The 16,907-nt window shown below is 40.7% G+C and overlaps 1 protein-coding gene and 1 long non-coding RNA gene across 4 annotated transcripts in view; one reads left to right on the plus strand and one right to left on the minus strand.

Moving 5' to 3' along the window:
• LOC146706650 (RNA-binding protein Raly-like) overlaps positions 1-16,493 on the plus strand; it is an 85,051-nt gene extending 68,558 nt beyond the window's left edge. Inside the window, exons 4-8 of one of the 2 annotated variants that reach the window (XM_085464848.1) lie at positions 71-252; positions 6,462-6,575; positions 9,247-9,398; positions 11,645-11,690; positions 13,579-16,493. In XM_085464848.1, coding sequence (XP_085320974.1) covers positions 71-252; positions 6,462-6,575; positions 9,247-9,398; positions 11,645-11,677 — 481 coding nt within the window. In that variant the 3' untranslated portion in view covers positions 11,678-11,690; positions 13,579-16,493. The remainder of the gene's footprint in view (positions 1-70; positions 253-6,461; positions 6,576-9,246; positions 9,399-11,644; positions 11,691-13,578) is intronic. The other variant, XM_085464849.1, reaches the window with a different exon arrangement.
• LOC146706651 (uncharacterized) overlaps positions 1-16,907 on the minus strand; it is a 66,732-nt gene that overhangs the window by 48,958 nt on the left and 867 nt on the right. The window contains exon 2 of one of the 2 annotated variants that reach the window (XR_014921591.1): positions 11,057-11,197. This is a non-coding gene — a long non-coding RNA (uncharacterized LOC146706651). Of the gene's footprint in view, positions 1-11,034; positions 11,198-16,907 lie in introns of both variants that reach the window. The other variant, XR_014921592.1, reaches the window with a different exon arrangement.

A 16,907-nucleotide genomic window follows, 5' to 3' on the forward strand; every position in this document is an offset into this window, starting at 1 on the left:
GTGCATCATGGGACTCTGTCTGCGAGGGTGTGAGTATTTAAAGCTTGCATGTGTGTGTGTTTATTTTCAGTGCGTTTGACTATCAGCGAGTTCCCTCTTCGGTCCCTGCGGATCCCAGTCCTGTAAAACAGCCCCGCCCTTCGTCTTCGTCATCTTCCTCCTCTTCATTGTCCAAAGCGGCTCTGAGAATGAGGAGCAGCAGGCCGTCCAGAAGGAGCAACAACACACACACCTCCGCCTCCAGCAGAAAATGTAAGAGGATGCTGTGCTGATAGAAAAATGACTTTGAACTTTTAAAGTTTAAACAATTTCAGATACAAAATTACAAGGTTTATATTTCTGGTATTATTTATATTATAGGTCAGTTATAGGGTGATGTAGCCGTGGATATTAGCTCTAAGTAAATGGCATTAAAGTACAAAACTTAACTCCAAATAATTGAACAATACTGGCAGTGGACATGCTTAATTTTCTATATTTAAAGTGGTAACATTTCACTATTTTGATATTTATGCACATTCTCATATCCTGCAAAAACAAAGAAAATTAGTTTTGTCTCCACCAGCTTGGAAGTGGTGAAGATGTGTGTTTAACCTCTATGTTTGTGTTTAGCAACATAAAAACCCAGTTTTTCATTTGTTTGGAGCCTTGGGCGGCCGTGCATCGCTTCCTCTTCACCAGCTATTTTCAAACTCTGTTGAAGGCCCATTTTTCCGGCCTGCACATGTGTAGTTGAGTGGCAGTGATCACAGTGATCTTTCACCTTGGATTTCATTCAGCTTAAATTCAGAAAGGAAAGATGGTTAATAGGACAGGTGCTGAGAAAAGGCTCCAGTCACACACCTACTGCCAACTGCCTGGCAACCATCAGTCGCTAGGGGAAAATGAGTATTCCCTGATCAGCGAGTGGTTGCAGGAGGCTGTTTGCTGGTAGTGAAAGAGTGAATTCTATTTTATTTATATATCATCAAATCACAACAACAGTGCCCTCAAGGTGCTTTTTCCTGTAAGGTAAAGACCCGAGAATAATATAGTGAAAACCCAAACAATCAACCCCCTTGCCCACCATGTTCAGATACAGAAACTTATAATCAGCATGTTTGACCAATTACTATGATCCTATGATTCCTATGATCAAGTTGTATCCTTGTTTGATTTAATTGTCTTTATTCTTTTCCTCTTTTTTGTGTAAAAACGTGGTCTTTTCGATGTATCATTTAGACACTCCTGAAATAATCACATGGCGCTCATATCTATAAGTCCTTCATAATGCACTTAAACAGGTGCTGCACTTTCAGAGAGTGAGCTCAGTAGGCTCGTCATGGCAGTTTCTGTTAACCAAAGACAGAAAGTCTCCATCAAACATGTGGATTTTTGAAATCACTTAATAAGCGTGTTTGTTTACAAGGCAAAATAAATAAAGTAAAATAATACTGTGCTTAGCACTTGCCTGTTAACTGTACATATGCGTTCTTTTACCTTCACAGCGCCTAGTTGTCACAAACTGTTCCGAGTCTTCTTCTCTCGCTTTTCCAGTAAACTGTTTTTCATGTCCCAGAGAGACGTGCACTTTATCCATCCACTGAGAGCTACATGACCGTTAAACCTAATGAAAACATCAGCAAACATTAAATCCAGAGTCGTGGCTGTAACTCTGCCGAGGGTAAAGGACGAAGGGAAATACTGTGGAACGAGAAGTTCAGGAAGTTCAGCTGTTAAAAGGCTTTTATCGAAAAAGGGCAGAGACACCAACTCCCCGCTACTGTCAGAGGACGATACGCAGGGGTGTTTAACGCCACATCCCTCACCAATTAACGGCTTTTAAATTTCAGACCCACACATGAGCCTCGGCCTTGATGTTCACATTTGTACACAGTTGTGATGTTCAGCCTGTTCCCCCCCCCCCCTTTAAATCTGCAGCTCCTGTGGAAACCTGCTGCACTCTGAGGATATTTCCTCTCCAAAACCCTGTTTCATGTTATCTCCCGCCTGTGTGACAGCTCATCTCGGTGGTAAGGCCCCAGGGTGCTGGAGAGAAGGCGGGTGAGGGGGGGTGCACCAGATGGTCTCTTCATTAAAAGCTTCTGTACCGCAGGGCTCTCCTCTCCTGCTATAACCCAGCCGAGCCTATCAGCTCTCACAATTAGACCGAGTTAATAGTGCATGGAAAATAAGAATTGTTTATACTAGTTTATTACAAGCCTTAATAGTTTTTACTGCGCCCCATCACAAGGAAATTAGATTGCCTTTGCAAGCTTCAGAGGTCGAAAAGCTTTCAGGATTGAAGTAGTTTTCAGGGTCATTTGGAGAGCTGTGTGCAGCAGAGTCAGTCCATTACGGAGCACAGCGAGGGCGAGGGCTCATGCAGCTGAAGAAGGCGGCAGCGCAGCGCTAAGAGTAACTGATGGTGCAGGAGCGCGGCCTTGACGACTGCACGGGTCACTGAATGACACTCGAATCTGCATGGAGCTGTAAAATCCTACTGCGGTCAGCGCTGACTTTTGAGTTTGCATCGGCCCACTTATGAACAGAAAATGACCCTGAAACACATCAGCGCAGCAAAGACAGAAGAAGAAAAAAGGACTGCTCAGAGTTGTTTTACATTACATGTTGGTTTCTGTTGTCATTTGTGGGCTCAGACCATCTACCAGTTGTTGATTCTCTCTGTGGGAATGTGGATTACAGAGGTTCATTAAAACTGTTGCTGATGAGATTTGAGATTTTCTTCCACACCCAGCTGCAAAGAAACATTTCTTTATGTCGCTGGATTTATGCACGCTGATATTGAAACAGACAAATCACTGCTGTCTAAAATGTTTTTGTCTGCTGCAGATTTGTCTAGACTGGCACTAAGATGCCCCAAACATGGCAAGACAAAGGGGTGTACCATCTATTTTTCTTTAATTTCCCTTTTTACACCCTTCTCTAAGCCCTCGCTGTACTTTGTGTGTGTCAGCGCTAGGATATCAAATAATTTAAATTAAACCCATGTTTTTAATAGGGGTGCAACGATACACAAAATTCACGGTTCGGTTCGATACTTTGGTGTCACGGTTCGATATTTTTTCGATACAAAAAAATGTTCATGCATTTTTAATTTGTCATTTATTAAAATTATAAATATATATTTTAACTCAAAAGTACAGTTTTTAAATTTAACCCTAACCCTTGTGTGTGTTTTTTATTTTGACAGCGAATGCGCACCTGCAGACCACTTATGTGCAGCCCTGGTTATATAGCTTGTCATATTGCAGCCACAGAAATTCTTTTGTCCATGAAACCATAAAGCTGCACTTTCTTTTTGCCTTATAGTCTGATTTGTCATAACTTTTCCGTTTTGTGGTAAGCTTTTCTTTGGCTGTCACTTCTTCACCCTGACCTGTCTTACTTGGCTCAGCAGAACTAAAATATATATCCTGCTGCTTTTACACGCGCACTCACATAAGCTCAGCGATTCTCTGCGCGATCAACCTCTCACATGTTTAAGCTGCGGGAGATTTCACTTGTCATGTTTGCGTAGTAAGCTAACGATTAATAAGACAATGTCAGAGGAATTGGTGCACAAATTATCATCACTCACCAATCAGTACTGTCGCTCTCTATACACAGTTCGCACGATTGCAAAGTGAAAGCAAAAAACAAGCGCAAATTCAAACGCGATTTCAATATGTCACATATTGACAGTGGCTCACCGATGCCAATGACATAATTACCCAGCTACATTTCCGAAAGAATGCAAAAGCATTGACATAGATTTTTCCTTCCTACAATAGCCGGACGGGCAGGGCAGAGATAGATTTTGGTAGCCCGACTGGAAAAACGCTAGCCCCGGGACGTCGGGCTAGCGATATTGCGAGCCCCGTATCTGATTGAGGAATCACTCATCTTTGGAAAAGAGAGTTTATTACAGAGAAATGGCTCTTTCCAAAATAAAAGCTATACTATCCGCTTCTTCTGGGCTATATTCTCAGCAGCATATTAAACATATCAGGTCCCCATAAGGAGAATCATGTGCTAACAGCTGTCTAAATCAGAAAGCACTGCACATTTTATACTGTGCTTTACTACTGCCATATATGAGCTACTGTGTAGAGGTCTGGGGAAACACATACAAAAGTAACACACAAACAATAACTATAATACAGAAAAGGGCCATTAGATTAATAAATAATGTAGGGTACAGGGACCATACAAATGCACTCTTTGTCAAAATGCAAGCTATTAAATTCCAAGACTTGGTGAAGCTTAAAACAGCGCAAATAATGTATAAAGTCAGAAATAAATTGCTTCCCAAAGAAATCTGTAAATTGTTCATAGAAAGAGAAGGTGGGTATAACTTAAGAGGGAAATGGAATTTAAAAATACAAAGTGCTAGAACAACTTTAAGAACTATGTCAATCTCAATTGCAGGAGTTAAATTATGGAACAGTCTAACAGAAGAAATAAAAGACAGTCAAAACATAAAACAGTTTAAAGTAAAATATAAAAACCTAATTTTAAATAAGTATAAGAATGAAGAAAACGGGGTTAACCCAGGATGGTAATGTTGCTGGTAATGGTGTTGCGGTTCTTTTTTGATTGTTTTTTTGTTTTGTTTTGGTTTGTTGTTTTTCCATAACTTGTGTATCTGCAAATATACACATTCTGTATTTTTCATATGAAAGAAACTATACTGTGGTGGGGCTTGCTAATTTCTTGTTTTTGATTTATGTATGTTATGTTTTGTTTTACTTCATATGTTTATATGTTTCATATGTTGTTTGTTTAATTTAAGACAAAAAAAAAATTAAATGAATGAGAGGTAAAACTTGAGGGGGTAGGGACAAATAAGTAAATACTTCAGCCTACTCCTTTTCAAACAAATAATGGAATGATATTTTGTAATGATTGTGAAGGCACATGTTTGAAATGTTTGAAATAAAAATGAACTGAACTGAACTGAACTGAACTGAACTAAATGACTCGGCTAAAGTTAGTAGCATGCTTGTTGTTTTTGTCTTTGTACTAGGATGATGTCGGCGTAAATGTGCAGTCATATTCGTTGTGTTCCCACTAGTGCTTTCAGGTTAATCTCGTTGAAATGACCTTAACGCCACAACACGGCAAATCTCCGTTAACGAGCTATCCCTGATCGCCCCGTGCATGGGACTAGACGGCCAACACGTTAACAAGCTAACTGCGCTAACACACTAGCTCCCACCAATGTAATTGAGCATTGCATGGCACATCCGACATACTGTTTTACTTTAGTCGATGACTCGCTTACCTTCAGGGTCATACGTCACATGAAAACCAAAATAATTCCAAACGCCAGATCTGAATGAGGGTGGGGGAGGTTCAATTTGCCATGTTGCAAGGAGAGCTTAACTTCTGTCTCGCTAGCTTGCCCTGCGCTCTTCCTTCTGACTATGCTGTCTGTGTGGAGCGCTCAGTGGATCTGCGCTCGACAGTGCAGCCTAGGCGGAGTAGTCGAACGCAGATTCACTGAGCGCTCCACACAGACAGCATCGTCAGAAGGAAAGTTGATAAAATAAATTACAAATGTTGTATTGTTCGATACATATGCGTACCGAACCGAAAGCACTGTATCGAACGGTTCAATATCGATACGAGTATCGTTGCACCCCTAGTTTTTAATAACTAGTGTCACTGTCCACGTGTTATGTCTTATCTGTACACCACATAAATTTCAAATGCAGGTTTGACATTAAACTGCAGGTCCAGGATTCAAACCCAGATTTAGCTTTATGTTCTAAACAACTGCACATTTGTTGCTTATAGGTTTTTACATGCATTCATTTGCATACTAAAAAGCTGTGTGTATTCTATGTTATGCACCCTCCTCTTGTGTTTGTTTCCTCATTTCCTTTTTCCTCTCTCACAGATCTCTCACAGTGTAACAGAGTAATTGATAAACTGTTCTGCCTCTATTTAAAGGAGGCTGAGAAAAGGGTCTCTTTCCCTCTCCCAGACCAAGCAGCTCTTTGGCTTCCTCAGATCGATCCCTGCCTCTTTGTGGGGATTTACTTCCTTTGCTTTTGACATGAATGTTCTGGTTGTCTGTTTTTCACAGCTTTATTTGCTTGTTTAATGTTCTTACCCCATTAGCTTAGGGAGGGAAGTTCTGGGTTCTACATTTCACATGGTGGTTGGTGCAGACAACTTCTACGTTTAGGTCATTCTGCTTCCTGTTGAACTAAAGGAACCTTGTTAGTAAACCAAATCTCAAGTGCGGTCACTGAGGCAGCTTGAGCCTTCATCTTCTCAACACTTGACAACATGTAAATAAAGCCATGCATTAGCCGGTCACATTCACATAACTTTATCCGTTGATTTTAACATAGAATACTTTTTAACCTGAGTAGTCGTTATAGCCTCATGCGTCAGTCTTTATTTTATTTTATGCATCATGAGCCAGATTAATCCCCCTCTCTTTCTTACATCTCTCCCTGTCTCTGCAGTGAGAATGGCAGAGCTTCTTTCCATCAAAAGGGAGCTGACAGTGATCAAGGTTCAGATCGATGGCCTGCTGGACTGCGTAGACAAGATGGACAGACAGAGGAAGGATGGCTCAGGTAGAGACAAAGAACTGTGCTGAAAATAATAATAATAAAATTTAATCCTAACGCCTTAATTGCAATTATTTTCAAAATTAGAGCTGCTGTATTTAGTCTGTGTGTGAAGCAATATTTCTGTGTGGAGTTTGTTTACGCAGCCCGTGTTTGCATGGGTTCTGTCTAGATACTCCAACTGCCACTCACAATCCAAAGACATCAGTTAGTGGGGTTAGGTTAACTGGTGATTCTATATTGCACATAAGTGTGAATGCCAGATTGGTGACCTAAGCCTAAGATAGGCTCCAGCCCCTCTGTGACCCTGATAAAGATAAGGAGAAGAGAATGGATGGATAATTAGCTTCACCCCAAACCTTCCCTTACTTCCATGTCTTCCGCATGAGTCATCTGCTACTGAAGACCTTGACTTTTCACTTGACTGCTACACGTATTGCTTCCATTTTGAAATGCATCAACTGACCCCCAGACCGCACATCATAGATAAAATTTGTCAAGGTGCTGTAGTGGTAAGATCTATCCATCTATTTTCTTTAATCCCCCCATGGTGCTGGAACTTATCCCAGCTCCCACAGGGCAAGAAGCGGGGTACACCCTGGACAGAGACACAGACAGCCATTCACACCCACATTCATATGGTCGATTTAGAATCACCTGTTAGCCTAGCACTACTAAGTGCATGTCTTTGGTCTGCGGGAGGAAGCTGGAGAGAACCCCCACAGACACAGGGAGAACATGCAAGCTCCACACAGAAAGGCCCTGGCTGCACAGTGGATTCAAGTCCAGGTCCCCTGGAGCTTCCCTGGAGGACTGATTTACAGTAACTATAGACTGTATATAAGTAGCAGTCAGGTGTTTCCAATCAAATGTACTTGATTAACTAAACATCAGTAAGTGTGAACACGTCTTTGGCAGTTTGCTGGTCTGCAGCATTCAGGTGTTGATGTAATGTCACAATCTTCCCAGGACTGGATGTCCCAGAAAATTCACCCCAAGGTCAGACTTGACTTCAAGAAGTCAGGCTGGCTTCTTCTGCCTGTTTGAAATCAATCTCCTAAGCCCATGACAGTCTAGTTGTTGTCTTTGGTGCTTTGCCAGAATATGAAAAGGCCTGTTAGCAGGAATGTAAAACCAGGCTTTGAAATATATTCAGGACTACATTTCTGTTTACAAACGAATGAGAAACATCTAACGTATTCAGTCTCGGTCATTACTTTAGAGGTGTTCGACACTGACACGCATCCCGTTTTTATTAAATGCCTATATCAACCTCAAACATCAGACTGATCCAGGTCTAATCCTTCCTGAACTCTAAATTTGAGTTTATTACGGCAAATGATCCGTCGGAGCGTTCGGTGATGCAGAGAGAGTCGCTGTGTTTACCATCAGATGTGAGCCGGCTATCATACTGCATCTGTGAGTAATGGTTCAATGACAAAACTGCCACCAGTGGAGCGTGGATTATGACAGTGAGGTAAACAGCGATAAACACGGTCCTCATAACCTTTCATAAGCTCCCCTTCAGCGCTCAGGAGTTATCGTGTCGTCCCTGTGCATGTGTGTGTGTTTGGGTTTTATCTCCTCGGGTTGACAAATAGATGAGGAAATTATCCGATGTGACACGTTGACGGTCTTCAGTTTTTTGCGATTATTTCCTAGAAATGTGTTCCAACACTCAAATGAGAACTTCTCTCGCACACATGCAGCGAGTCGTCGAAGAGGGAGGTAATACTGCGGGTATTCGAGTTATGAGGGTTCAAATTCACTACAAAACTGACATTTTTAGAGGTTTGCATTAGATCTGAAAATGTTTCAAATAAAAATTTAAATTACAATATTTTGTTGTGACATGACTTGTGATTTTGCTTTAATGAGACCTAAAATCATCCATAACCACGTCTCGACACTGTTGGACGTCCACTTATTTATCGACAGAGAACTGTCACAGTGACTACTCTCTGTATAATGAGGAGAAATTAAAGGCTTAAAGAAAAAAATTGTTAGAAAAGGACTGTATTTAAAAGATGGATGTAGCCACGGCAACACCCCATTTGGTTTCTGGACTTTGAAGTATCAGTGTTAGCATTTTGACATCCTCCACCAAAAGCGATCGTATGAAATCAGGGATGCTATTGAAACGTGTTCTGTGATGTGACAAATCTGATGGACGAATCTGGGTTAGGTGAATGGAGAACATTACCTGAAAGACTGTGCCAACTATAACGTTTGGTGGAGGAGAGATAACGCTGCGGGGTGTTCTTCTGGAGTTGACCTGGGTCTCTTAGTTTCAGTGAAAGGAAAACGTAATGCCTCCACTTACCGAAACTTTTTGGACAATTCTGTGCTTCTGTGTGTGAACAATTTGGGGATGGACCACCTTTGACTCTGCCCCAGTGCAAAACAGAGGCTCATAAAGACACACCTATAGGATCAACTCGAAAATCAGTGTTTGTCTTTTCAAATGTTCTTCTAAATGGGCAGAAGTCCCCACACGCACTTCAAAGTCTTCTCAAAGGAGTGTTGTAGCTGCAAAGGGGAACCAACTCCATATTAATACCCAAGAATAGATGTAGCATTTAGGTGGCATGATATTGTGTGTGTGTGTGTGTGTGTGTGTGTGTGTGTGTGTGTGTGTGTGTGTGTGTGTGTGTGTGTGTGTGTGTGTGTGTGTAAGAGTGTCCTGAGAGCAGGGAGCCCAGTGTGTCGGATTCCTCTCGCCGAGGTTCAGTCAGCAGTCTGGAGCGAGAGAGTCCGGAGCCAGGGGAGGCCAGTGAGGACGAGCCGCTGCACTACCAGCACTACTACCCCTACAGCTACACCCACAGGGTAAATATACGCCCCTGCTTCCCCACAGCTACACCCATGCTACCATTGACTTACAGAATCAATATCAATCAATTTCACATACAGCCAAATTTTAGCTTTGCCTCCCGATCTTCAAATAGCTCCCAGCTTTCAGACACAGTCTCATGCTGAATAAATAGGAGTTTGTTTTCTTCTTTTAATGATATTAAACAGCTGTGGCATCACACAGCAGCAGGAAGCAGTTAACGCAGGTGTTACGGCAGCAGGGACTCCATCAGTTACTTTCCTGACGTTTCACTGTGGTCTCACAAAACCAGCTTGAACGGGTTTCAGTACAACAGCTGATGTGCTGTGCTTACACACAGCGATTATTCTTCAGTGCGCTAATATTTGCAGTAATGGTGTGACATTGCATTCACTGAACTCATCTAATTGCCTAAGTAAATGAAAATAAGACAGCAGATGGTAAGCCTAATAAAAAGTAATTACAGTAATACATTTGCTCAGTGGTTCTCCAACTTTTTTATTTATTTTTTTTATTCCTTTTTCTTCTGCCTGTAGTCTTCTGGGGAATGTTCCCTTGTCACAAATTCCAAATTAAACCCTTTCCCATGGCACAACAGTACTGGATAAACATATATTACTCACTCTATATACCACCACTCCTACTGTTGCCACTACTGCAGAGCAAATATGGAGTATATGGAGCATAGTTTCAGTACAGACAGTTCACAAAATAAAGCTCAGCCATAATCCTGGCAGATGGAACAATCTCCTACAGACCTGTTGACATTCATTGATTTATAGTGACTTGTTTAGAAAGTCTCAATCCAATCTGCAAGCCTCTTTGCAACCGACCTCCAGATACTCCATTCATGCACTTCCTAACTTAATCATTTATGGAGCTGTTGTTATGGCTGCCCTCTCTATTCTGTGCTGAGGTCTTGCTGCTCCCCTCAGAGATATACCACCACTATAAATGTCTGCCACTGGTAGCGTCTTTTGTCAATAGCGGTCCTGACAATTAATATATAGGCTCCTCCATGGAATACGTATCACTATTACTCACCCATTCTACTACACAGGATAAATATACCTTCACAGGGTAAACACACAGTATGTTTTTCCCTTTCAGTTACTTTATAGGATGAATTTAGCTACCCATAGTGTAATTTTACATGCCTGCTACCATCACTGCTAGTACAGATGTTTTACTACTACCCAAACAAGTTAAAGCCTTTTAATACTCAATCACTATCCCACAGAATGCATAAGTATCCCTATTACACACTAAGCTAGTCAAACAAGACGATGTACCTCCCACAGGGTAACCTCAACAACCTCTGGGGTGGCCAGCTCTGCAATAGCAGCTAATGTAATGCTGCCCTCTTGTGGAGAATTGGCTAACTCTGACTCAGGTGCGTTAACAAAACTGTCAAAACTCTCAGAATTATTTTTCAGTGTTTCACTAGTTATTATGGAGATTATTTTAATAATCAGTCAAACATTTCTTTTGCCAAACAGAAAGTAAGAAGTAAAAAATAATGTCCGCCACGATTTCCATATATCCAGTTAGAGTTTGAAAAAACAAACATTTCATCTGTCCCAGTCCATCCTTTCACCTGTCTTCCTAAATCTCTCAGTCATATAGACTTACCAGCAGTAAATCTGTGACTCACCCACACTGCAGAGACACCATCTGTATAATTCCTGGTGGAAGATGTGTTTACCAGTCGCCTCGCAGGTCTTTTGATTCAGGATCTCACCGGAGTGGAGCAGATCGGCCGAGCGGAGGAGCGATGCTTTCAGTGTTTCTGTTTCTTTACAGGGAAACATAATGACATAGAATTAGCCTGCAGGCTTCCTATACCTGCCTGACAGAGCAAAGCTGCCTCATTAATCTGAGAGGAGGCAGAGAACAGACCGGCCCTTAATCTGTCGCATTGTTCCTCTGACAGGAAGAAGCCGAGTGTACATGAATAAAAGAGTGTTTTAGCAGGCTAATTACCATTTACCTCTTTGTGTGTGTGTGTGTGTGTGTGTGTGTGTGTGTGTGTGTGTGTGTGTGTGTGTGTGTGTGTGTGTGTGTGTGTGTGTGTGTGTAACACAATGTGTTATTATGAATAGGAAATGAGCATTTACGTGGACTGCGAGGATAAAGGACTTCCGGCTGCACTGAACATGAGGCGATGTGCAAATAGAGGCTAAAGCAGTGTTTTAATTAACCCACTGTCCTGTTAAGAGTAACTTTCTCTTTCTGTTTTCAGATAAAGCAGTCTGATCAGGAGGAGGACCTGTGATGCTGCAGTTCAGGTATGAAGGTGGCAAGCTGCCTGGCCTTATACGTTCCTTTGAAATGAACCTGCTTTGCTTTTCTTTGTTTTCTTTCATGTCTGTCTATCTAATGTTGGATGCTCAAATTAAACACAAACTGAAAATTGGGTTTGGGTTTGGAGGGCGTTGTGCTTTAATTTATGGCTGTAGACATAACTGAGCTTTCTGTGCATTTTTGAGCATCTTCATTGAAATTATTTGGGAAATAATATTAACTGTGAAGGATTACACCCTTACAGTTTATGAATACAGCTTGTTAACCACGTCAGGCTCAATAATGCTAATGCACTCAGTCCAAAAGTAATGTGTTCTGTAACAGCTGTCTTTTTATTAAGCAGGGCCAAACTTTCAAATAAAGGATCCAGCATTTGTACAAGTATTCCTCATGAGACTTAGTTTTGGACATTTGTTCCTATTCTTAGAGCTGCATCATGTCAAAGATAGAGGTTATCCATAATATTGGTCATCTCAGGCGCACAGCTCTAGCTGTGAGCACAGAAGCCCCGCCTACATACAGTTTAAACCTTCTGTTTTCAAGGAGCAGCCAATCTGAAGGAAGATGGGTTAAAAAAAAAAAAAATCCTGCAGAGCTACTCTAATAGAGTCCATTAATAAAAATGTGCAAACCTACACTTTAATGTTAGGTCAATAAAGAATAAGTGCCATGTGTACATGTGCATATAAACATACAGATGTTTGCACTCACTGTGCATTAAGCCATGTTTCTAGAAGTTTTTATCAAGATTTGTTCACTGGCTTAGGAGGAGATAGGGGACGTACAAATATAAATACACTACGACCTTTATAGCATGAGATGGAGATGGAAATGAACAGAATATGTCCTCTTTAATAGGTTTTGGATAAAAATGGAGCTCAGAAGGAAGAGCAGTATGATGTAATAATAATATGATATGACATAACTTTAAATATTCTTTTATTGTAGAATCATTTAAACTATTTCCAGATCTGTCCTCTACCGTAACGTAGCACTTACTTTGCTGTGGAAGACTTCAACTAGCTCTTACATCAGTTGATTTTTGCAGTTAACGTGTGTTTGCTCTTTGTTTTTGCTAAAGCAACAAAGAATGCAAAAAACGGACTGTTTCCTGTGTGTTTCTGAGTCTTTGTAAGTTTATCCAACTAAAGCCAATGACTGTTTGGTGGTAAAACACATGGAAACACATTCGGCAGTGGTCAGCAGTAATTGGAAGTTGGACATTTGCGCATTAAGTATCCAGCCCTATAATGAAGATAGATCTGCTTTCTCTTTCCTTTACTGCCCAATACCTACAGCACATAGTTAATGGACTATAAAAGATTATTGTAGACACGGTAATCTGACCCATCAGTTTGACAAATCTTATTTGTGAAGCCTCATGCTGACTTTTCTCACCATCTTAATTTTTCGAAACAAGACGGTGATGAGTGGAGCTAAGAAATTGAGGGACAGTTAACACTCAAAAAATAGCAACAAGAATAATAATAGTGGCCAAAATTAACATCATATTGTTTTTAGTAAGACTTCAAATCAAATATTACGACTGTAAACTCAACAGCAAAGTGTTTCACCAAGGTACAAATCCTGGGAACAGATCACACTTTTTCCTTGTACTTCTATGGAACAGCCATATTTTTGCAGCAAGAGGAGTCGCCCCCTGCTGGTCATTTAGATTTAAGTCACTTCATGATTAGTCATTTTGGTGGATAAGAAGGACACATAAACCTTATTGTAGTTTAAACCAAATCTTTAAAATCATCAGGCTCCACTGATATTGACCTTAAAGTGCATTTCATGCCAACTTATGAGTTTTTTTTCATGTTTTACTCTCTCTTTGTGTCCTTTGTGTCCATGTTCACTTCCTTCCAGAAGCAGACGCTCAGATCTGTAACAGCTGGGATGGACAAAGCTTCAAGACGACGCTGGCAACACGACCTGCATTTGGACTGACTCTCCTCCACCCCTGATTTTTGATTTTTTTCACATATCTTTGACATTTTTATTATGTTGCTATGGTGGCCCTGAGAGGCCAAACGAACTGCAACTTAAGAAAACACCAGCAATAAGAAAAACGCTGCAAAAGCAAACAAAACAAAACGGAAACAGGAAAAACAAAATATAAATAGGGAAAAGGAAACAGAAATAGGAAAAAAGCCAAGGGAAGTTTCTGGGGAGACAATAACCTAACGCAGTGGTTCCCAAACTTTTTTTTGCTGGATTTTTAGGCTAATAGTTAGGCTAACACACTTATCTCTCATCTTTTCTTTTGTCACAAAACCGATAGATCCTCAACTTCTTTTAAGTGTCTCCCAGTGCAATCTTAGCATATTTTGGTTCCTGCAACGGGTTATTGTCTCCCCAGAAACACTTCCCTTGTGCTTTTGGAAATCTGTTTTTTCCTATTTCCGTTGTGTCTTGTGTGCTTTTGCAGCGTTTTTTGCTAATTGATGGTTGTTTTCTTAAGTTGCAATCCGTTTGACCTCTCGGGGCCACCGTATGTTGCACTGCCGTCACCTATGTTTTCCATTCCAGTGATCCACATTCACATGTTGACACATTAGACAATATCTGAACATCATAGAAAAGTTTAATAAAACATACTGATGGTTCTGCAGCTAAATACCTCCTCACAGCAGATTATTTTATTTTGGCCTCTGGGCCAACACCTCTGCACCGCCAGAAAACACTGCATTAGTGGGCTACACAGGCAAGAGCAGACTCATGAGCCTGTTGGATTATTTCCTTAACGTTTGAGTCTGTTTCATCACCCTAACCTTGCTTCTCATGTCAGACTCATCACTGTTATTAAAGTCTGTGTGGGACCAGCTGGCGGCTCCTTATCGCACAGTTTATTTTCATCAGGCCTGTTTTCATTATGTGTAACCAGCTGTGTGACCACATAATGCTTCTGCGGTACAGGCTCAGTGAGCACGGCTTTATGACTTTCTGGGTAAATTTCACTGTTCAGTCCACTCAGGAAATCACTTATAAAGTTATATATAGGCCCAGACAATTTCCTGAAATGAGCATTAGCTCATTAGCTCCATGTAGTAGATACGAATAGGGAAATGTACTTTTTCTATGATCATGAGTGATAGTTGGTTTCATGTGCTTGTTTCAGTTTAGCTTGGGTTAACTGACAAATAAACTGACAAACAGTTTGAGTTCAGTTTATTTCATGGATTAGTTTGGCAGGTGTGGGTAACAATATCCTTCACGTGAACTAAAACTGTTGGGTTCATGTTTGCTAAGATATCTAGCTGAATGAAAAAGTTAAGTTTAACTTACAGTCCTGGTAAAAAGAAAGCACAGCATCATTCCACAGCGAGAAAGTGGAAAACATTCAAGACAGCTGCCAGACTTCTCAGGAGGAAATATTCCAGCAAATTTACCCCAAAGTCAGATCAACTGAAAAAAAAAGACTGAACAAGTGAGTGTGACTACGAAGGGTTCCTAGGAGGCTACTTCTTCCCTCTAAAAACAACATGGCAGCATATGTTAAGTTTGCTTTGTTTCTTCATAATATACAGCAGCACATTTGGAGAAAACCAAACACAGCACATCAGCACAAACACCTTACATCAACTGTCAGCACAGTGGTGGAGGGACGATGATTTGGGAAGCTTGCAGTCACTGAGTCGACCATGAAATCCTCTGTACACCAAACTGCTCTAAAGTCACACATGCGGCCGTGTGTCCCGCAGCTAAAGCTTTGCCCAAACTGGGTCATGTAACTGGACGATGATCCCACACACAGCAGCAAATCGCCAACAGATTGGCTGAAGAAGCAAAAAAAAATCAAGGTGCTGCAGTGGCCCAAAGTCTAGACCTCATCTCAACTGAAACGCTGTGGTTGGTTTAAGAGAGCTGTGCATGAATGAATGCTGAAAACATGAATGAACAACAGCAGCGCTGTAAAGACAAGTTCCTCCACAATGACGTGAGACACGAGTCGCCCAGAAAACCATTGCTGCAACATTTTGCTCCTAAATTAGGTCCTAAAAGCAACTTAGTAGGGTACATACACTGCTTCTGCAGTTTGGCTTCAATTTTTATCAGTAAATAATGACACGGTGTAATATGTCATATGTTGGTGTTCATCTTAGGTTGTGTTTAAGTCATTTTAAGACCTGATAAGGACCAGATTGATACATGAAACCTAAGAAGTGACAGACACACCTACAGCTACAGAAACTGTACTTTTGATGCTAATAAGAATTTTTGAAAGACTCAACTGGTAATAGAAAAAAATAGATGACCCTACTGAAAAGACATGCTACTGAACATTTGATGGCCCGTTTTTACAATTTGATACACCACTGCCAATTAAGACAGACCAGTTACACATAAAATATTCAATATATAACACATTACTGTTGTTCCCACTACAGTGTTGCTGGTTTCTGTTGTGGCTTTCATTTTATGAAATAATGTTTATTATTGGTTTAATGGCAAGCACAGACACCAAACAGTTGCTGAACCTTTTAAAAGGAACAACCGTCAGTGTAAATACGCTCTAAATATTTGTCAGTTTAAAAGGTGACACTTGAACACATTCATGTGTACAGTAGTAGCTCTTTATACTGAAACCTTATTTCAGACTTTAAAAACAAAGTGACACTAAATGTTTTAATAAGAAATCCAGTGAGTTTGGACGCAGACTCATTTTGGAAATCCTTGATTTGACGTCGCCGTAGCTTCTCCTGTCAGTGCTTTTGTGTTTGTTCAGTGCTGAATGTAACCTATTTAACTGTGAGTGTAATAAAGGTATTTTTCATAAACGAGGTGCATTTGGACCTGGTGTGATTCTTTTTTTATGAGTTTATGAATTTTATCTGTAGTAATTCAACATATCAAATCATTTGATATGTTGGAATGCTCTCCTTTGTTTTTAAGTTTACTGTATGGAAATTAGGTCTCCCCTTCAGAGGGCAGGTGAGTGGTCAGGTTTGGGTAGAGATCAGTATTACCATTTAGCCAGCTAAAATCAGAAACAGTTCAACATAGCTGGACAAAACCAGTTGCTCTCTGAATCTGATGCTGCTAATAAACAACCAGAGTACTTGAGGTCAAGTTTAAAAAATGAGCTTCATGAAAAATCTTCAGAAAAACGAGGGTAACTGCATAAGTAGAGGCAGAAACATTAAGCGCCACCTACAGGAACTCTTAACAAAAGACAATCATTTTGAACTGCATCA

The sequence above is a fragment of the Copadichromis virginalis genome, linkage group LG7 (assembly GCF_057382275.1).
Source record: "Copadichromis virginalis isolate Kocher_CV1m ecotype Utaka linkage group LG7, C_Virginalis_male_GT1.1, whole genome shotgun sequence".
Classification (NCBI taxonomy): Eukaryota; Metazoa; Chordata; class Actinopteri; order Cichliformes; family Cichlidae; genus Copadichromis; species Copadichromis virginalis.